This window comes from Neodothiora populina (genome assembly GCF_041146345.1).
Source record: "Neodothiora populina strain CPC 39397 chromosome Unknown canker_contig_1, whole genome shotgun sequence".
Taxonomy (NCBI): Eukaryota; Fungi; Ascomycota; class Dothideomycetes; order Dothideales; family Dothioraceae; genus Neodothiora; species Neodothiora populina.
Window position 1 is genome coordinate 294,288 of NW_027191419.1, and position 20,777 is coordinate 315,064.

A 20,777-nucleotide genomic window follows, 5' to 3' on the forward strand; every position below is an offset into this window, starting at 1 on the left:
TTGCAAGCAGCCATCATCCGTCCGTTTCAGCTGTGACGAAAGACTCCTAGACTATTGACCATAAACCCGTAGAGTGACGACGCTGGCTCCATCGTCTGATGGCTTGGGACAGCATGCGCCAACGCCGATGCGACTGCCTCAACTTTTTTTTGATTTAGAATGCTGGTTACGGGAGCTAAAGTCGATCTTGGGCCAGCTCATCCTTTAGACACCCTTCCCTCCACCCCCCCCACTTTGTTGTGTAGGGGGGGGGGGATCAAACGCCCAGCCAATTACTATGGTCATGCAACCGATATGATTTAGGCCCTGCTCTACGTCGGCTCAGGTTCTCTCTCTCTGCACATATTATTGTCTTTCAATATTTGATTTGCTGCTTCCCTGGGAAATGGTCCGAGTGGACCATAGGAATGCTTATCGGTTCGATTTCAACGCCTTGCATTGCTAGAATCCTCACGGTCCGCTTCAAATCCTGTGTCAACTTACGAGGCTACACCGTGCGTACGGGGTACAGTACTTGCGAATAGGAGAAGAGTCGTTGTGGAAGCATCACATCGGTCTCGAATCATGCTACAGAGTACCTCGCTGATCGCGACACCATCTCGCGCAGAGTGTAATTGTCCAATGACGGATCCTTCGTGACTGCAAAGTTTACCACAAGCGTAACTATCGCCCTGTCTGTACCGTGTGTGAGGCTAGGTCGTGCTTGTCGTTGTCTCATCAACACACACTTCTGGATTAACAGCATCGTGCAGCATACATCTGCAAGGGCGAATGCTATGAACTCTAAATCCTTGTGCCATACAGGCCAATGATGGGATTTAGCGCACTTTGCTTAGACCAGGACTTGCACATTCGTCTCGCTTCGTTAGTGAATAAGGTACGAAGCTACTGACGATGGTTGTCCATTTTGTCGAATTACTAGTACTACCGGAAGCTACACCGACCGCAGCCGCCCCGTTCGCTGGAATAATAAATCTCGAGGAGAAAATACAAATTGTATGCTGACTCATCACCATGGTTCTCCACTGTGCTGCCCGTCTCAGTGCTACAAATCACGATCAGCAGCGCGACCGTTGCAACTCTCGCTTGTGGGCTACTGTGGATATGGGCCCGCCACAGCTTTGGAACGCCAGGGAGGACGAATAAGGTTGCTGCGACCTTGCTCGTACAGTCGCCACCACGAGTCTTGAATAGACTATCGTGAACCACTCTACATCGAAACTATGCTCCTACGCCAGTTCGTACAAGGATACTTTACAGTACATTGGCCCGACGACATGTTGTCACACGCTGTGCATGGGGAATCCTCTCACACATGGGGGCCGCTTGAATCATCTACATCATTGTAACTTTGGGCACCCGACCAGCAGCTGACCATTACGTACACATATAGACAGATGTATTAGCGATGCTTACCACGGTGTTTGCTTGGACACCGGACGCCACAGCTCGTCTGGCCTACCACTAAAACCATTGTGATCAGCCACTTCCGAGCATTTATCCCGAGGTCATGGCAGTAATTTCACAACTGGCGAATACCATGTACAGTACGATTCTTGGAGTTCGAAAAGATCTGAAGTCCGCGGTTTACAGCCAATGACAGTAGCTGAGGACCCTGTTTGTACATGTACTGTATTTGGACATGACTACTTCATGCCCTAGCCTTTGCAGTGTTGGATCCCAAGCCTGGACGCTTTGGGAAAAGCGCGACTCTATCAGTGCATGGAGGACTAACCACTTTGATAACCTTTATGAGGTTCAGAACGCCCTCGCGCAGGCGCGTCAACGTTTGAGAACAAGCAAGGTGCACAAGTATTCAATGCCCGTGCGCATTTATGATAACTTAGGTAGTCTTGAGGAAAATTCGGCGAGATCATGAGAGACGTCTCAGATTCCATCGGCGTGAGACGAGGACGGTCTTTGCCGAAGCAGAGAAAAGAGTGGTGCAAGGACTGGGTCTCATTTGAATTAGATACATTTACCAATAACAATGCGTTGCCGCGTGCATCAGTATGTCGATATACGCGGCCAGCTTTTGGCTAATAACGACGAGCCAGAAGTTTCACGTCACACGCTGCAGTCCGGTGGAGCTACAACCAGGCCGAGCAGGGCAAATATTCGCAAACAGTGTGACTGTGGTCTTTACCCGAGACCGCCGCCAGCAGATGACCAATCACGACGTCTCGCTAGCCGCATTGGCAGACCCTGTGCCAACAGGCAACTCTCCTTTCCAAACAATCTCCCCACTTCTTTTCAGTGCCGCATACCCAATACCAGCGGAACCTTCTTCTGGGTCCATTACTCGGACCCGACGTCGTATCTTCGACAGATCGTGCTCACTCTTCTTATATACTTACCTAGTCTAGTCCAGGATAGTCTGTCCGACACGCAATCATGCCGAGGCTTTGCAGTCGTTAGTGGTCGCGAAGCACTCACGCGAACCTGTATCAAGGACACTTTCGTGCGGGTCACGGATCAGCAAGCCCATTATTTCCACTTACTCCGCACGGCTGGAGAACTTTTTCTACCCTTTCCCCCTTGCGAAGCATCAATAGCGGCTTCCTGCTTCGAAAGTAAGTAGCACGTCTCTCGTGATCGGGTACGGCAAATGCAAGACTCACAACATCCTTGTCACACTTCCGTCAGCTTCATGAGCCCGTTCGCGAAGACCGTTGCGACAAGTTCCACGACACGGTACAATTTACGACGAGAGAAGCCTGTGCATGTTCCTCTTTACTTTTCTCTTCCTCTTCGACTTTGATACTCGGTTGGTTCGCTCGTTGGTTAGTTGGTTGGTCGGCGATGATGACACGTTGATCGAAAGGTGTATATCATTACATGGCGTCTCCGCTTTGCATTTCCCACTTGCCCTCTGCTGGTTGGACAGACTTCGGTATAAAAAAAACTCGTTATCAGGAGTTGTTGCTGGAGGCCGAGACTACTGATCGCGCGTGGCTTTTGCAAGCGTCTTGTTATGGTTGACAAGCCGTAGGTCTCCATGGTCAGCGTCCGTTGACCGCCTTGTGGGATTATTATGCACCAAGCTTCACCGTTGTTGCACCTCCACTTTGCGCCTCATCCCTGCTTGTAGCTTCTTCGTCCACAAACGACAAAGTGACTCGTCAAGGTTGCCTACTTTTCTCGCCAATATACAGATCTACAAGCGTGCAGAGGCTGAGCGCTCCGCAATTATTTACTCTACACACACCATTGTGTACTTATCGTACGCACCGTTCTCACCGTTTCCACTCTTTATTGGACCATATGGCTCTTCCGCTGCTTGATCATCTGCTTCATGTCTGGCCTGGATGATCGATACTTTTACCAAAGTTCTGCCCTCCACGGGCGGGTTTGCTTGCATGCGGAGAAACGCCCATCCTCCGATTCTCACTACATGTCTTAGATCCCACTATCCTAGGATTTCGTATTGACTAACGCAACGAGAGTTGATTGCACCTAGCAAGCCTTGTTGCCGCATTCTGGGGCCTGTGCAGTACTTTACCGTCGAAGTATCAATGCTTATGCCATATTACGATCACCTTGAAGAATACGGACCGTCGGCCATGCTCTTGAGACTCTACGCCGTCGCACTTCGGAAAAGCACTGGACATGAGCAGCAATCACGGGCGTTAACACAGCGGTCTCTTCGTTGCACATCTCGTTATCGCCGCTGATGCAATCTGTGTTCGCCTCGATCATCAGAGCAATCGACCCTGACTCAGTCGTAAACGCGCTCAGCCTCTCGCCCGCGCTCTACAGTTTGCGACTCCGACATGTTTGACGAATGTAGGTGCATTGTAGTCTGCCTTGGTGCTGATAGTTCTGCACGCATGGTTCGATTGCGACCGCATCGGTCACTGCTGTACCTACAGACATCATCTGCGTCGCTTGCCTGCAGCAAGAATCATAGATACGGCTCGCCGAGCAGACACACGGGTAGATACTAATCAGCCTGAAACTTGTTCTACCACGTGACCGTTACTATTGTAGGTAACTACGTCTGCAAGACGTTCGGCTTGTCGTCCTGATTTATTTGCGAGGCAATTGTAGATTCAACATAGTACAATTAGACTCCCAGTCGCGCCACTTGGTTCATTCCTATACGATAATGAAGGAAGATGGAAAGGTAGGGTAGTAATTGCGATTACTGGACGTGTCTCTGAGATCTCCACATCGATAGGATGAGGCTTGAGACACATAAAATGCTCCACTCAGCCCTGTAGCGTCAGTCCGACGGTCAGCAGTGCAGCTTGGAGACCATGACCAGGACGACCTCGACTCCACTTGTAATACAACTGCCACTACGCTTTCAACATCTTGCAGAAATACCTTGTATTCCCGACAGCCCCTTTGCTCTCCTTGCCAACGCGAAAGGACCACACCGGTAAGCTTCAAGTATACGACTCTAGCATGGACTGGCCTGGCCTGGGCAGAGTAGTGAAACAGCTTTTGGCCAAGTTTCGGTGTCAGCGGTAACCCTCCTGCGGTGTCACAACATGGTCGCGACAAAGACGCAATGTACTTCAAGCATTCTTGTCCTTCGCGGCCTAAAGTGCTCACCATGTGGGGCCAGCAAGCAACGCGATCAGGACAAGTCCTACGGCAAGAGCGAAGGTGATGAGGTTGCCGTCGACCCTCATGTCCAGTCTCAGCAGTGCATGCGAGGCGCTTCTCCTTTGCAACCTGCTGTATCTATCCCACTAGACCTCGTACCTTCCTGCACGAAATGTTGACGATATACCTTCAAGGTAGCGTTGGTCACACGAAACAGTCCGCGAGACTGGCAAGGATACTCACACAAACACTTGTGACACTGTAGTGCAAGCAGGATTCTAGAAAACTTTGGCAAGATCGTTGTGGTCTTATTGCTTTTTCTTCTTCTCCTGGCGGCTGCATCTCACGATTGGTCTTTCGTCATCACCATGCCCCTGCATTATTGTGTCACGCTACCAGTGTACGTGAATCGTCGGGTACGTGCCTTCCCTCTCTAAGCTGTACAACGCACCGGCGGGCCCTAGGTAACTATTGGAGATCTAAAGCAGATGGCAGCTTTCACCTCGATAGTGGGTTTGAATTCTGTACGACCACGGTCCGATACACCAATGTTCCGCGTCTTGCATTGCGAGGGGTATGTATGCTTTGTTTGAGGCGCACACGACAAGATTAAGCAGTAGGAAGGGAACAAATATTGTGGAAATGATGATGTCGACATTCGATCCCCGTACATGCTTTCTCGTCGCTGTATGAGCACGAAAAGAAGGAACCGCCTTGTGTTTTGTTATTGATACATATTCCTCTCTTCCACTTTCTCGTAGAAGAGTCGAAAATCCTGTCAGGTGCCTTTGAGGACGCGGCATGTTTCTCACCGCGACCCCTGGTCACTTTGTAATTTACCAGACTCTGTTCTCACTCTTGCCCACAACCTTGCCACCTTTGGAGGTCATCTTGGCCCGGTCCGCACGGCCGAGTCCAGGAGTCTTGAAGAACAGCGAAGGTCCATGGCCCTCTGCGACGAGATGACTCAGGTAGCCCCTGTGAGCAGGATCACGGTAGTATTCGAGATCCTTTCTGCTGGCGGGATCCGGTAGTCTGTATCTGTAGTTCTTGGTGGCGGCGGCGGCTTCCTCAGCCTCTGACTTCTTGGACAGCAGACTGTTGATGGGATCGGTCTCGCCCTTGAGGATGCGCGAAATGGCGGGACGAGTGTAGTAACGAGTGGTGACAGTGCCGCCGGCCTTTTCCACAGCGGCGATGGCAGATGCGGAAGCGCGGCTCACGACAATGTTGATGGGAACAGAAATGGGCGATTCGGCAGCGGTTGTGTTGCGCGCGAGCAGCTTGACTCCGTCCTTTATGCCGTGCAGACAGCGTGATGCACAGAGCTCTTTGAGGGTAATGGGCTTGGTCGGATCCAATCGACCCTGGGAGACCCAGTGCGCAATGCGATCGAGGTTCACGGGCGACATGTCAACAGAGAAACTGCACGAAGTTCATTCCGTCAGCCTCAAGTTATTCTCACATCTTTTTTCCGGTATTGTCCTGAATCAATGCAACGTACTGGTTCTCGAATCCCCTCTCTCCATGCACTACCACCTCGGGCGTCTGACCTCCATTGAAGTTCCTGGGCACTTTACCGTGCTGTTTCTGACCCTTGTGACCACGTCCAGATGTTTTGCCCTTGCCAGAAGAGGCACCGCGACCCCTTCGTATCCGCTTGTTGTAGGCGCCGTCTGTGTCGGAAAGGGTTGAAAGAATGGATGCAGAGCGCTGCTGCTGCTGCTGGTGTTGGGCCTGGCGGAGGAAGGGAGCGAGGAAGGAGGCGACTGAGGTGTGCGATTGCGGTTGCGCTGCTCGAGCGAGCAGGTTCAGTCGGGGCGGCATCTTGGACTTGCTCTCTGCAGGTGTTGTTTGCCGCTGTACTGTATGATTGTTCAAGTTGAGGTTATCTTTTGCCAATTCGAATCCCTCGGCGTTGCTTGCACAAGGGTCACGTGGATCTGTTATGCATGGTCTATGCATCCACCCAGAGCTCATACAACACACAAGTACATCTTATGTATCGATTGGCTGCATGGCCTGTGCACACAGCACCCCTCTCGGGCGGGCCATATCTTCCAGGGTTTGTATCCACTTCACTAAGATAGATAAGTTGCCTGACTTGTCTACAGCTCACACCGGCGATTGACAAGCACGATCATCTGGGATGACATGTCACGGTGTCATGTGCATTGTTGCGCAGCCTTTCGCTTTCTCGTATTTCGTATGCGGATGCTTGGACGAATGTCTCCCGAAGACTGCATCCTTCGTGTTCCCCTAGCAGCATCCTGGAGCATACTCATGTGGTGCCACCATCATCTACGATCTCGCCCCCTATGCTATGCACTCACACAAGTGTCATGTACGAATTGAATCTACACAAGGTTTTGTACTTGTGGTCTCTACTGTACGAATGTACCACTAGAGCCTTGGATCCGAATGGATGGAGCCATGCAGTCGCTCCACCTTGATTGACCTACAGAACATTCCCTGTGCCTGCCAAGCAGTTGAGGGATCGTGTCGGTCTATCTGTCTGTCTGGAGGCTGGTGCTGACTACATGTACTTTGTAGAGTACGAAGGTGCAAGCCACCCAAAGTCCTCGTGTCACCGGCCTGTCAATCCCTTCATTCACTTTAGCTTGTACCGCTGTATGTCCCTTGTGGGCATATGAGGCTTTCTCGTGATCGCTCATCTCCTTTAGTGGCAGTGCAGCGTCACCACATTGGGTGTACAAGATGTTCGGCCATGGCCCTCAGAGTTCAGACGCAAGGCGAATATGCAGCGGCGCATGAGCACCTTGCATGAGTCCTCTAGGAAAGCTACCTTGCTTCGGTGTCTTGGGATGGGGTCAGCCATGTCATATCGGTCCGCTTGCGCACACGGATGGTGTGCATTCGCTGGTCGACTATGTGGCCATGGTTTTCTCGCTTCCTGCTTGCATGGCTTGTGTGATTTGACAAGCAGCTGTATGCCCAATCGTGATCCTTCCAATGCCTTTGCTGCCCGCTCATCACATCCTCCCTGCTTTGCCTCTTGTGTGACAGCCTATGCCACCGCATTAAGTAGGCGAGTCTACCCCCCCCCCCCCCCCCCCCCGTGGCAGCGTCAAACGCTCACTCTGCCGTCAGCTGGCCGCACCACGTCCACCTACACACGGCCCATCAAGTCGCAACAAACTATTCAACACATACCCTGTTTTCCAGTGCTCTCGCAGATACACGCAGTCAGAGTTCATTGGTCTCATGACGTGAGCTCGGAAGTCTTTGCCTTTTGTATCGCGAAGCGCTGATCGTGCCGCTTGCAAAACCTAGCAGGTATCTGGAATGATTATCGCAAGTCTCACAAGGATCTGACTGAATCAGCTTTTTCATTGGGTCCCCCCCCACCCCGGAGGACCAGAACTTCCTTGCGTGCAGGCTATATCCCATGCACAGAAACTGACATGGTTCAGCTTGGCTTTTTGACGGAAAACAGGACCGGGAATTAACACGACGCCTCTTCCTCACGTGTTACAAGGTGCCGGCCAGCCCATGCTTTGACACACCGGATCGAGACTTCGGAAACAACACTCTCTTTCCACTACGGACCTTGGAAAAAATCAGCCAGCGACTGACTAGGACATGGTCGACCAAAAGTCATCCAAGATCTCTAGTGTATACTATCAAGGATGTGCATGTTCGTCTTCCGATGGACCGCTTCCTTCTCTGACATGTCCAGGGTGTTTGCTTGTTCAGGCCTGCGCGTTTCCACTTCTGTTCTTCTCCTCGACCTGGATCTGCTCGAGAGATGGCGTAGGGCGTTCGACCATGCTACAGCATTGTGACGAGAACAAAGGCTGCATTGCCCGTCGGGCATATTTACTACCGTCGAATGCCCTCGCCTCTTTTAGGTTCTGCGTCGACTCTGTTCATAGACAGAATGTCTTCTGAAGCGACGTGGACGATGCATGCCTCATGCCCTCGCCTATTCGAAATCCACCTCGCGCTCGCTCACAGACAGATTGTCATACATGTCAATTCCCAGTGCGAGAACGGCCATGAAATGTTGCTGCCTTTAGAGGTCCCTATGGAAGGGTCGCCTACCGCCACGTTCGACTTGGTAGGTTATTCCATTTCAACACTTTCATCGATCGTCGCGACAGAACCCTAAACGAGGGAAAGCAGTGGCGCGCTGCTGCACGGGAAACTGATATGAACTATGTAATGTGCCGGAATGTTCTATATCTACTCCAAACATCGTTTCGACCGAGGTAGGTAGGTACACGAAGAGGACAGAGCGAGTGTTCGATAAGCATTCGTCTGGTGAAAATTGTGACATGGATGGAGTGTTACTCGGACATAGCTGTCTCGTCGAATTGGCTATGTGATCGTAACCTATTCATTTTTTCGATCATGGTATGCATGGTTCCACGAGAAAGGCTTGGAGGCTCGCGAGGGCTTGAATGCCGTCGTTTGGTGTCTTGACAGGATCGATTTACTCGATTCGAGTGATTCGTGCATTCGCCTTTCATTATACAACCATGGTAGGCTGAACATTCATGTTTGATTTCTCCTGCAAACCGTCCTACCACTACCATTGCCACTGCTTGCCGGCCAACGAGTTTTTATTCTTCCCTTGTTCATCATGCAAACTTCTCTTGTCTCATATGAGATCTACCTATCCATTCCATTAAATTACATCTGTATGCCCCCCTTGTCCTCATCTAGGGCTATTCCTCATCTATACAGTGTCTATAGCACATGTGCGCTGTCCAATCTCGTCAATTAGTTTCCCACCCACTGTTCTTCATATCACATCTATCCCTTCTTCTTTAGGTATCACTTGCACATTCTCACCCCTCGACTGTTCTCCTCCCGACCTAAACAGCCTTAACCGCACTCCCAGCCTATTTAGCAGCAGCCGGAGGCGGCACAACAACATCAGCAGCAGGATGCAGCAACAGCGTAGCAAGCGCAACAACGACCTTAACCCCACCCGCGACCCAAAAAACCGCCATCATCCCGCCCCTACTCCGCATAATCCACGCGCTAGAAATCGAGCCCACAACAAGCAAAACCACACTCGCCAGTCTCCGATTCCTCTTGATGTTCTGTTTGCGGATTGCGAACAGCGCAGGGTCGCCCATGAGGTCTGCGTATGAAGAGGTCAAGACGTTGACGGGCAGCTCGTTGAAGCCCAGTAGCCGCGTCGTGGCGATTTGCATCCCGCTCTGGAACGCCAGGGGAGGCAGCAGCGAGATTATCTTTATGTTGCCTATGACGCCGCGCGTGTGGGCGTCGTCTGGCACGCCGGGCGAGCGGTTATGCGGGACTAGGTGCGCGGGCGTCACGAGTGCTGCGGCGATGATGATCAGGAGGCCTTGGAGCAGGTAGATTGTGCTTAGCCACAGACGGTTTGAGGCGATTGTGCGTGGGGGTGAGGACGGGGTTGAGGGCCGCAGGATGAAGGAAGTGCTGCGGAAGGTGAAGAATGCGCCGACCAGGAAGGAGCCTAGGGATACGAGCGTTGAAGACCAGGCATGCGGGTTGTTGGGGAGGGTTGCTGATGAGAGGCCCAGGATCACGGTGTTGCCTGGCGATTGTTGTGCGTTAATGGTTGGCCTTTTGTTTGTTTCTCTCCTTTCTTCTTTGATATATTTCTTGCTTTCTCGTCTTGGTTACGGGTTCGATGATGGAAGAGTGCAATGTGGTGAATTTTCTTTCCTCCTCTTTTTGTGATGCAGCGTAAGAAGAAAATGAACCTATGCTCAAAACGAAAGAAGACAGCAACACTTGATTTTTCATCTCCAATGCGTGTATGTATATCATGACATAGAGTTGAGTTTCTGCAACATGCCAACGTCCATACCAGATCAGTAAAGCATGCCTGACATGTCTCACGAACCAGCAGACATTACATCCATGTTGTGCCAGAAACCAAGCCACGAACGAACGTAGCCTGAGTATCTCGCAAAAGCTCTGATCGTACACGTTCACTTCCACCTACCTCATCCCATCTCTCATCTTCGTCAAACACTGCTACAACAACAACAACAACAACAACAACAACAACAACCAACGCCCGTCCATAGCACCCAAGAGAGAAAAAGAAAACACAACCACCGCGCAAAACCGCAACCACCAAAAAAGCAGCAAGTCCAAAAGAAAAAAGAGACTCACCAGTCTGCATGCCCACGAAAACCGCCCAATTCGCAAACGTCGCCGCATCGACCATGCCCGTGACGAAACTATGCGCCAACAACGCAAAGTCTCCCTTCGAGCCATCTAACGGGCCTGTCAGACGCGCGCGCGATAACATACTGGATGATCGGGGCACGATAGGTTCGCCGTGGTAGTTGGTTTGTTGTCTGTCGCCACTGTTGGCAGGGATCATCGGGGACGGGGCCGAGGTCTTGGAGGATGCGCTTGAGGTTGGGGGATGGTCTTGTTGGGGGTTCGCCTTTTCGTCGAGGTAGGGGGCTGGAGATGTCGGTGGTCCTTGGTTGGACGAGTGCGCCGCGGTTGCGCACGCTGGATCTTGTTGCATTTGGTCGTTGCTTTGTTGTTGTATTCCTGGTGATGATGGATATGTTGTCTGAAAGTTCCTGGATTCGATTCTCCGACGATGAATATATTCGTTCCTTTGGAGGGGTGTGTAGTCCGATGCGTCAAATGCTACTAGCCTTCAAGTGCCTTTTCAAGCGAATAGTTACACCTTGATAAGTACTCGATTCGAGGCCCCGCTTACTAGTGAAATACTCGGCCAGTCTTTCTTTTCTTCCTATTAATGCTCGATGCTCTATAGTCCGAGCACCAAAGAGAAGAAAACAAACAAAAGTCCAGTCGCAGTGTTGTATACCTACGAACCCTCTGAGAAAGAGAAGTCGGCCAGCAGTCCGAAGAAAGAAAAACCGTCACTCGTGCGAGTACAAGTATTATACAGTACAAGCGATCGATCCTTGCGAGATCTTAGCGCGAAGACAAAAACCACGACGGCGCCATGCAAGCGACCAAGGGTCCTTCTTCCAGAAAATCGTATTCTTCAAATCACGTCTAAAGTTGTTGGAATGAGAATGTAGAGAAGACAGGCAGATAGCAACAAAGAAACCCATCAAATCCTTCTATGAGTCAAGAGCATCAGCAACTCAAAAAAAGGAGAGAAGCAGAAAAAGTAACGAAGAGTGAGGTACTCTCCCCTCGCTATCCTCAAACAAACACCAAATACCTACACACTATCTTATCACGTCTCTACCCTACCAACCATACCAAAACCCGCAACCACAGATGAAAGAAAGATTGCGCTTGCGCCGAGGGGGCTGATTTCGCCGGCCGACATGCGCGCCGAACGATGGGTATCGCTTGCTCGCTCGTCCCGCCGGCGAGACGCCCTCTCCTACCTCACTGCTTTGCTCGCGAAGTTAGGTAAATGCACTGGACCATTTGACATAATTACATTCCTCAAGCCAACGACGAAGAAAACAAGGCCAGGCCGTCGGCCGGCGACCGACTGCAGTGGGTGCGTAGGACTCTCCACGTCCGTGGGTGGGGCTACTGGGTCTTGACTTTCTTTAAGGTGGGTTAGTACGGCTGCGCTTGGCTTTGTTGGGATTGAAGCGTTGCGCGCGAAAGCTTATTTTATTCTTTTTTCTATTGTGCGATGAGTAGAGGTGGGATTGGGATAGGGTTTGCTGTGGTTATTTCTTTGAGCTTGCGCGATGGGGGCTTGGGATGAGGTGATCGTGTGTGTATATGCTATTACTCTTGGTTTGAGGTGTTGTGTTGCATCTTCGTAGCCTATGCGCAGGATAAGTTTATCACTGTAGTGTTGGACGTGCGTGGAGACAAATGTCAATGTTGTACGGAAGACCTTGGTATTTTATGTGTGTGCGATTCGTCATTTCAGGTTGACAACCCAGGTCCAAGATGCTCTTTGGGCTAGACATCAATGTTGGAGACGAGAAGAAAGGCTCCACGCAGTGGCGCTGTCCGCGTAGGACATCCATTCGGCCCCCAGGTAAGGAATCGATCTAGTGCAGCGGGTTATCGAAGGTAGATATGTGAGATATTGAGTGATATACACCATTACGTGTGATCAAGAGATGGCAAGAGAACCAGAACAGAAGAGCTTCTTTTGCATCTACGCCATGTCCCCCTCGAGTTCAAGCGCCCTAACGCCTTGATAGTTTTGTGTTCGTCTGCCCCTGATCCCATTGATGGACAGTCAAACATGTTCCTGATAGATGCAATACGTAAATACAAATTCCCTCCTTTTATCCCCCATCATCTCCATAGCGCAGCCTAGTTGCCGTACTTCTTCTTCAGCCTCTTCTGTGCACGCACATCCTTCTTGAGACGAGGATCAACCATCTTGTATTTACCCTTGACACCGCCAGGTCTGCCCTTGTTACCTCTGTTGCCACCACGGGCAACAACGACCTTGACAGGCTGTCGCTTCTTGCCGCCCTTGCTGGCCTTTGCCATGAGCTTGGCGATATCTCTGGACTTGTCCTTTTCGCTGGCGTCTTCGTTGTCAGCCAGGAGCGCAGACTTGCGCTTGAGCTTCTCGAGACGGTTGGCTGCACGGAGAGTCTTTCTCGCCTTGGCCTCGCGGACCTTCTTGATGGGTCGCGCGTTCAGTGCTCGCATCTTCTCCTTGATAGCAGCGGCGGCCTCTTTGGTAATGGGTCGTTGCAGCTTGGAGTGCTTACCCTCGTCATCGAGGAACCACTCGGGCAAGCCGTCGACATCGCGTAGCGCGTATTTGTTGAAGTTGTCGTCAAGGAGGTCGTGCTTGGTCTTTTGACCGGTGGCGAGCTGATGTGCCAGAGTCATGGCTTCTGCCGTGATGATATCGATGGAAGGTTGTCCACTGGCGTTCTGGGGCTCGCTGTCACGATCCCATTGCGTCTGGTTGTTCTTGACAACCTCGAATCCGCCATCGTCTTCAGATTCCTCGTCCGAACCTGCTTCCTCATTTGCACCATAGTCAGACTCGGACTCGGAGTCCTCGGCAGGCGCGACCACGGTCTTGGTCTTTGTGTTGGACGCTTTGAGAGGCGGCGACTGCGAGCTAGAGTCTTCCATCTCGACGCCGCTGTCTCTGTCCTTTGTCGTCTCGGGCTCGTCGAGATCCATGTCGTCTAGTCCGTCGATACCTTGGAAGATGTCCTGCTCGAAGAAGTTTGCTGCTCGCTTCGAAAGACCGTTAGTAGGATTGGCGGAGTTGTCGAGGTCGGTGACCAGCTTGTTGCTCTCGTCCTCATCGTACTCAGAGTCAGAGTCGTCTTCGCCACGCGGCTCGTCAGCGTCGCTGTCGTCTTCTCTGTCTGAAAAGCCCTCGAACTCCTCATCGTCACCGTGGCGCGCTTTTCGTGCTCGCTTGGCGCGGGCCTTGGCGTCTCTGTCTTCCTTCTGGGTTTGGTAGGCTTCGTACATGTTGTCGAGTTGTCTCTCGAGCTCGTCGCCGAGTTCGTCGTCGGTGACTTCATCGACAACCTCCTCCTGCTTCTCCTCGACAGGGTTCACCATCTTGCCCCGAGCGAGCTTGCCGACCAAGCCAGCCTTGTCGACGCTCTTGAGCTGGAACATGGAGTCTTCGCCAAAGGGACCAGCCTGTTCCATACCGATGTCCATGGGTGTAGTCATGTGCATCTGCATGCGGATGATTTCTTTTTGCTTTCTCTCGTTCTCCCTGCGGCGGTCCTTGCGCTTGCCCTTGGATTCCATGTCCTTCATGTTCTGAATCTCCTCTTGCAGTTTCATCTCCTCGTCCATGTCCTCGACCTCTGCGACTTCGACGCCGTCCTGTTCCTTCTTGGCGGCCTCTTCGGCGGCCTTTTTCTGCTTTGATGAGAAACCGAATCGCTCGCGGACCTTGAGACGCCATTTCAAGAGCAGCCTGAATTCTTTCTTACCCAAAACTTTCAGATCGGCGCAGCAGATCTTGACCTCCTCGGTGGTTTCTGGGAGTTGACTCAGAGTGGCAAGAGCGAGATCGCCGTTCTTGGATTGATCAAAGCCGAGCTTGTTCATGCCACCGAGAATGGCAATGGGATCCTCAGTCTGGATGAAGTCGCTGGCGGGGACTTCCTTGAACTGGGTCCAGTCACCGTCCTCGTAACCTTCTCTTTTCCTCTTCTTGACTTCGGGGTTGAAGACCTTGGCTTCATTGTTGGGTGCGGGAGCCTCGACTTCGCTGAAGGCGTACTTGGGGTCGAGGAATCTGGGGTCGAGGAACTTGGGTGCCTTGAAGCCACGGCAGACGTAGAAGGTCTCGGCGGAGACGTTACGGGAGGAAGGAGGCTTGGTCTGCTCGACCTTGTTGAAAAGCTGCTTGAAAATCCACTCGAGCTTGGAACTATCCTTTGATCTGAAGACCTTTGTCACGAAGTTTCCGTTGGGGCCGAGGAAGTCACAGGCCAAGCGTAGAGAGTGCAAGACCAGCTCGTTCTGAGAGAAAGCGTCCTGAACCCAGGCGGTACCGACGTTGGGAGCACCGTCGTGAATGACAGTGTCTGCCTTCCATGTCTTGAGATGACCTCTGATGATGGCGCGGGTCTTGTCGGTGGTGATGTCGCCCTGGAAGGTGATTGCTTTGGGGATGGGCTTGATGGGAGTGAGATCGACACCGATAATCAGAGACTTAATCGGCATTGTCTCTGCCGCGACCTGCAGCCACGAACCGGGGGCGGCACACAAATCGATCAGACATCTCGACTGCTGGAGGAAACCGAACTTCTTGTTGAGTTGGATGAGCTTGAAGGCAGCACGCGCGCGATATCCCTTTTCTTTTGCAAGATAGTAGTATTTATCCAAACGGCCTTTGCCGTGCTGCGCGGGCGATGGTGGTCAGTGATTTTTTCTTTCCTTCTTCTTCTTCCTATAGTTACAGATTGAAGAAGACGGAAATGCGCGTACCTTTTTCTGGATGGCCATGACTGCCCTCTACGAACAATAGCAGGGAGAGATGGGAGTGAAATAATACAGAATAATTGATCTGGAGAACAAGAAAAGTTTCCTGCATGCAGAGAAACCCTGAAAGTAGAAAGAGCGACGGACGGAGATTCTTCCCCGCCGCTAGCGAGTCGTCGAGTCTGAGCGCCATGGGCGGCTGCCTGAGCTGCATGACTCTTGCATATGGCTGGAACCCATGACCATACTTGTATCAGCAGCGACTGGCACCGCATTTCTTTTTTATCGCGATGACGGAAGACGGACGACGGGCGGGGATGACGAAAGAATAGGGTAAGATAAGGTAGGTACCTTACCTTACCTGCCTTGCCTTACTTTACTACAGAATAAGAAAGTCCTGGCTCTGGCTGCAGCAGTATGCCTCTGTACAGTAAAGTCGGTGAAGACAGGAGTACTGCTTCCATAGATAAAGTTGCAGGTGTGGATCAGGACTAGTTATCACTACTACTTGTATCACTAGATGCCCTGTACTGTGAGTGCCTCGCGCAATATACAGTAAAGTAGCACAGACTCGTCGCCTTGTCGCTGGATGCTCCGTACCTTGCACTTATCCGCCGTACTCGCTATTATTCCCCCTCATTCCATTATTGTTCCTGGTTCAATTTCACAATTGACTGTCGCGCGATCCAGGTCCAACCAGGTACAAGTACTGTTACAACAACAATAACACCTCAAGTCCGCATAATCCATTTGAACACCGCTTTGGACATTTGATCGCCCACACGTTCATCGGAGATCAGAGACAAAGACCAACAGGCACAGAGGGATAGGCGCCCCTTCCCCACCCGTCCATTGCGCCGCCATCCCTCAAGTCTCCCTCATCCTTTGATATCTCCATCTTTCGTCACAGTGCTGTCCGACTCTCCCTTCCATGGGTCCGCGAAACAAGAAGCACAAGCCAAACCACCCGGCATCAGCAGGTCAAGACCATGATCAAGTCCAATCACATGAGAACGCCGTCGCTGCCCCGCCCGCCAAGCCAGAAGAAGATGCGGCTCCGGATGATGACACTCAGTCCCAAAAGCCAGAGCGACGGTCCAGCAGGGCGAGTTGGTATAACAAATCAGGTTCATGGCGTGCCAAAGCATCTCCCGTAGCCCAAGCGACGCGCGAGAGCATCTCGGTTGCCGGTGGAGCGACTTCAGAGGCTCTGGCTGAAGGATCCGCCCAGGTCGCCAGATACATGCACAACACGCTCAAACGCAGCAGCAAATCCATCCCGAGTCTGCCTTCTGAGTCAAGGGTCAACGTGACAGGCATTCCTTCGGATCTCGACAGACCCAGATCCAGAGAAGCCAAAGAGGAGACCAAGGAGATAAAGGAGGACGACGTGCCGGATATGAAGGTCAGAGAGGGAGGAACGACGACAACGACCGAAGATGATTCTCGACCGCCAGACGACGCCCCTCTGCCGCCTGATCCCATCAAGGACACTGCATCACAACCCGACTCCACCCAGACTCAACTGACCTCTTCGCAAAGAGGCTGGTGGGGCTGGTGGTCAAGACCTGACGGATACAACACACAGCCCGAGAAGGCCGACGACAGCAACAAAAAGCCAGACCATCCCGACCAGAACGAGACCAGCAACACTCCATTACCCACATCGCCTGCTCAGGAAAATCCCCCTGCAGAAGAAAACGCCGCCACTCCAGCCCTCCCTATTGCCGACCCGCCCAATGCACCCGTCGTAGCAGCCAACAAAGACTTAGGCTATGGCTCAACCAGATCGTGGTTTGGTCTCTGGAGTAAAGCGCAAAACACACAGCAGAGGCACGATGAATCGTCTACTCTCCCACAACCCTCACCACCAGAGAACACTGTCTCTCCGGAGCCCACGCCGCCACAAGCAGTCGAGAGTACGATCCCAGGAACGCATGAGCCAGAGCACCCTGCTCCCTCGCCACCCACAAAGTCGGCAGCAGGATGGGCCTTTTGGTCAAGAGAGCAAAAGCCAGGGAACAGTTCGACGCCGAACGGCACTCAGACACAGCGACAGATTGGAGAGTTGGCCGTAGCAGACACTCCCTCACAGTCTCATCCCGAGGCTGCCCAGTTCAATCAAGAGCGCGAACAGAAATCAAAGGCCAAACGCATCGCCCGCTCCGCTTCTCTCAAGACTCCCAAGAACGCCACATTTTCTGCCAGCCCAAACATTGCTTCAGCTCCTGATACGCCGACGACGGCCAGCCCAGCCCAGACCCGCGCCAACACTCCGGAGCCTGGCACTGGCAAGACGAACGATGCCTCCAAGAGCACCTCCGCTGTCAAGGCCACGAAACCTTCAGATCGACCGGCCAATATGGTATTGCCCGCGTTCCGCGATACCTATACCATGGCTCAAGTTCCCTCATATTGGGAACGCGCGACACAATATGTCGCCTCTTCGCTAAGAATCATAGACGCTCCTGTCTCCAAGAACCACGTCGCCATCTCTCCGACCCTTCCCAAGATCAAGAACGCTGTTGCCATTGGCGTCCATGGCTACTTTCCTGCGCCGTTGATTCAGAAAGTGCTTGGTCCGCCCACTGGTACATCCATCCGTTTCGCGAACCACGCCTCTGCTGCTATTCGAGCATGGGCCGAGAAGAACCAACCGGACATCGACTGCGAGATCGAGACTGTCGCTCTCGAAGGCGAAGGTTTTATCGCTGATCGTGTCAACACCCTCTGGAAGCTTCTCCTGAATTGGCTATCGCACTTGCGGACCGCAGACTTGATCTTTGTTGCATGCCACAGTCAAGGTGTGCCCGTCGCCGTCATGCTCGTCAGTAAGCTCATACAGCTGGGCTGCCTGAGCCCGCATGCCAAGATCAGCATCTGTGCCATGGCAGGAGTGAATCTGGGTCCATTCGCTGATTACAAGAGCCGCTTGCTAGGCGCAGGCTCCGCCGCCGAGCTTTTCGACTTCAGCCGACCTGCAAGCAAGGTCAGCATGGAATATGCAACGGCGCTGGATGTGGTCCTGCGTCATAACGTGCGCATCACTTACGCAGGAAGCATCGACGACCAGCTCGTGTCTCTCGAGTCTTCTACCTTTAGCACTCTCACCCACCCATATGTCTACCGCTGCGTTTTCGTGGATGGACGCGTGCACGCACCTGACTTCATCACTCATCTCGTCGCTTTTGCGCTGAAGCTCCGCAACCTAGGCATCTCCGATCACGGTCTGATCCGCGAGCTCTCGCTGCCGCTAGCAGGCTCACTCTATGGCGGACAAGGCCACAGCACCGTCTACGATGATCCGGCAGTCTACGACCTCGCCCTCGAGTTTTGTCTCGAAACCACCGACGTCGTCCCTGGAAACAGCAACAACACCATGACGGAATCCGAACAGCAAGCTAGGCATGAAGCCGCTCTGCGCCGCAGCAGCCGTGGTGGACCTCCTTCTTCAATCGATGCCGCCAACGCCCTGCGCAGGGGCAGCATTTCTAATTCGTCACTAGCCACGACCGGCATTCCTCCCGTGCTCGCACCGTTCGAGTTACCAGCCAGCGGCAGCAACGCAAACCCGTACTTTCTGCCCTGGGCTCTGCGAGGAATACTGGAAGAGGATGTGGTGAAGAAGGACATGGGCGACGAAGTGCGCGAGATCGTCGGCGAGTTCGAAGAGTGGCGACCTGTGAGTAAGGTGTTGAAGGACGTCCGCTTCAGACTGGAGGGGGTGAGGAGTAAATTGTGAGAGCCTTCCTCTCCTGCTCGTGGCATTGTTATCAGCTTCCTCTCCGGTCGTCGTTTCTTTCTATTGCATTATACATATACCACTACGAGTGCGCATTCGAGGGACATTTCTAGCGTGGCGTTCTGAGCGAGCAAAGCGACCTATATGACCATGAATCCTGGATTTTCTTCTTCTTCTTTTCTTACCTTCTTTGCTCGGCGTTTACTCATTGATGCGCGTCTCGGGGCTTGTATGTATTATTTTCTACTGCTCATGTAGAGGGAGGGTGGGACCAGAGGCGTTTGGGCTTGAATGGAAGGGAGAGAGGGAAAGCGGAAGAGGATGCCTTCCCGTAGATGGTCCGACACTTAGTCTAATGTTATATATATATAGAGATATTGAAATTTCACAATCGATGGATTGATGGAGAAGACTTCCTCGGACAGGGGTCTAAGAAGCTTGATCGATTCTCTTTATTTTTATAGCGGTTTTTCTTTTTTCCTGTTGGTAGTTCTCAGTTCGTTTCAAAGTGGATTGCTCGCCGCCATTTTTCCATATAACTTTGATTTGTCACAAAAAGGAAAACCTCGGTGTGATGTTTGCACAAGTCATCATTATTCGGCATCATAGAAGATCTCCCTGCATCTATGCGTCGCCTGCACCACAGCTTCATATGCCGAGAAATCTATGACATCCGTCAGATCTCATTCTTCTCATCCAAGTCTTGCATATCTTGTGGGAAAAAGGAGACAAGAGACAGAGGGCAGGAAGAGGGAAGAAACATACCGATACCGGTGCCGAAATCCGTAGACACCAAGACACGGACGGACAGGTCCCCTTGCACTTTACCGATGATTTCCACCGCGTGGTCCATGGTCAGGTGTGCTTCCTGACGATCGCTGCATCAGTAACTTCTTCTCTGCTGTTGCTGGATCCAAATTTGATATAGGGACAATAACAACATCAAGACCAGGCCGAAGTGGCGAGCCTGAGGTCCAGCGCACGAACGACCAGGAAAAAGGGCAAAGAACAAAAAGGAAAAAGAGAACACACCCGGTTCAAGTGACAAGTGACCTGGCCCGCGCAATCGATTGTCGCCGTCTCGCCTCTCAGCTGCGTCACTTTGCCTAGTATGCGCACTGTCTTGTGCGAGAACTGCTGGAGGTGCTCTGCTGTTATGCGGGGGGTGGCTTCGGACATTTTTTTTTCTTTTTCTTTTTCTTTGCTTTCGTCCTTGTGGGTGAGCTTTAGTGAGTTTGTAGAGCGGGCGTCGAAGGGAGAGAGCTAGGGCGTTTGTTATTGGATTTGTGGACTGAGTAATATGGATTTCTTGAAGCAGGTAGGTAAGGCAGGCAGGCGAGTGTGAGGAAGACGCGATAGAGGCGCGTTCTCGCCGCGGATGACGCGCGTGGGGAACGTGATCACTTTGGGATTGTAGGTACAGATACCCCGTACTCGATCTATAATAGGCACGTTTCACGACGCTGTCTGTGAGTTGTGCACTGCGTGTTCGTGTACTTGTATCTGTCATCAGGGAGCGAGTAATACAGAGGGAACGGTATAATCATTCCACTTAGCCCCTTTGACTGACTAAGGTACCTTATATTGCTTGTGTGCTGATGACTGAAAC

At 52.1% G+C, this 20,777-nt stretch overlaps 5 protein-coding genes across 5 annotated transcripts; 1 reads left to right on the top strand and 4 right to left on the bottom strand.

Annotated features, from left to right (window-relative positions):
• Window positions 1-5,390: 5,390 nt before the first annotated feature.
• On the bottom strand, window positions 5,391-6,381 carry AAFC00_000074 (mitochondrial 54S ribosomal protein uL15m; the record flags this gene model as incomplete). The annotated part of the gene is made up of 2 exons (XM_069347506.1): window positions 5,391-5,979; window positions 6,059-6,381. 2 exons carry the CDS (start codon window positions 6,379-6,381, stop codon window positions 5,391-5,393), a joined length of 912 nt encoding a protein of 303 aa, XP_069196259.1.
• A 3,041-nt stretch (window positions 6,382-9,422) lies between these two features.
• On the bottom strand, window positions 9,423-11,062 carry AAFC00_000075 (uncharacterized protein; the record flags this gene model as incomplete). The annotated part of the gene is made up of 2 exons (XM_069347517.1): window positions 9,423-10,108; window positions 10,696-11,062. The coding sequence occupies 2 exons, from the start codon at window positions 11,060-11,062 to the stop codon at window positions 9,423-9,425; spliced, it is 1,053 nt and encodes a 350-aa protein (XP_069196260.1).
• Window positions 11,063-12,813: 1,751 nt separating this feature from the next.
• On the bottom strand, window positions 12,814-15,450 carry AAFC00_000076 (uncharacterized protein; the record flags this gene model as incomplete). The annotated part of the gene is made up of 2 exons (XM_069347527.1): window positions 12,814-15,345; window positions 15,433-15,450. 2 exons carry the CDS (start codon window positions 15,448-15,450, stop codon window positions 12,814-12,816), a joined length of 2,550 nt encoding a protein of 849 aa, XP_069196261.1.
• Window positions 15,451-16,357: 907 nt separating this feature from the next.
• Window positions 16,358-19,168, top strand: AAFC00_000077 (uncharacterized protein; the record flags this gene model as incomplete). The annotated part of the gene is made up of 1 exon (XM_069347538.1): window positions 16,358-19,168. The coding sequence occupies one exon, from the start codon at window positions 16,358-16,360 to the stop codon at window positions 19,166-19,168; it is 2,811 nt and encodes a 936-aa protein (XP_069196262.1).
• Window positions 19,169-19,761: 593 nt separating this feature from the next.
• AAFC00_000078 (uncharacterized protein) lies at window positions 19,762-20,347 on the bottom strand (the record flags this gene model as incomplete). Its single annotated transcript, XM_069347867.1, has 3 exons — window positions 19,762-19,832; window positions 19,934-20,036; window positions 20,201-20,347. The coding sequence occupies 3 exons, from the start codon at window positions 20,345-20,347 to the stop codon at window positions 19,762-19,764; spliced, it is 321 nt and encodes a 106-aa protein (XP_069196263.1).
• Window positions 20,348-20,777: the final 430 nt, after the last annotated feature.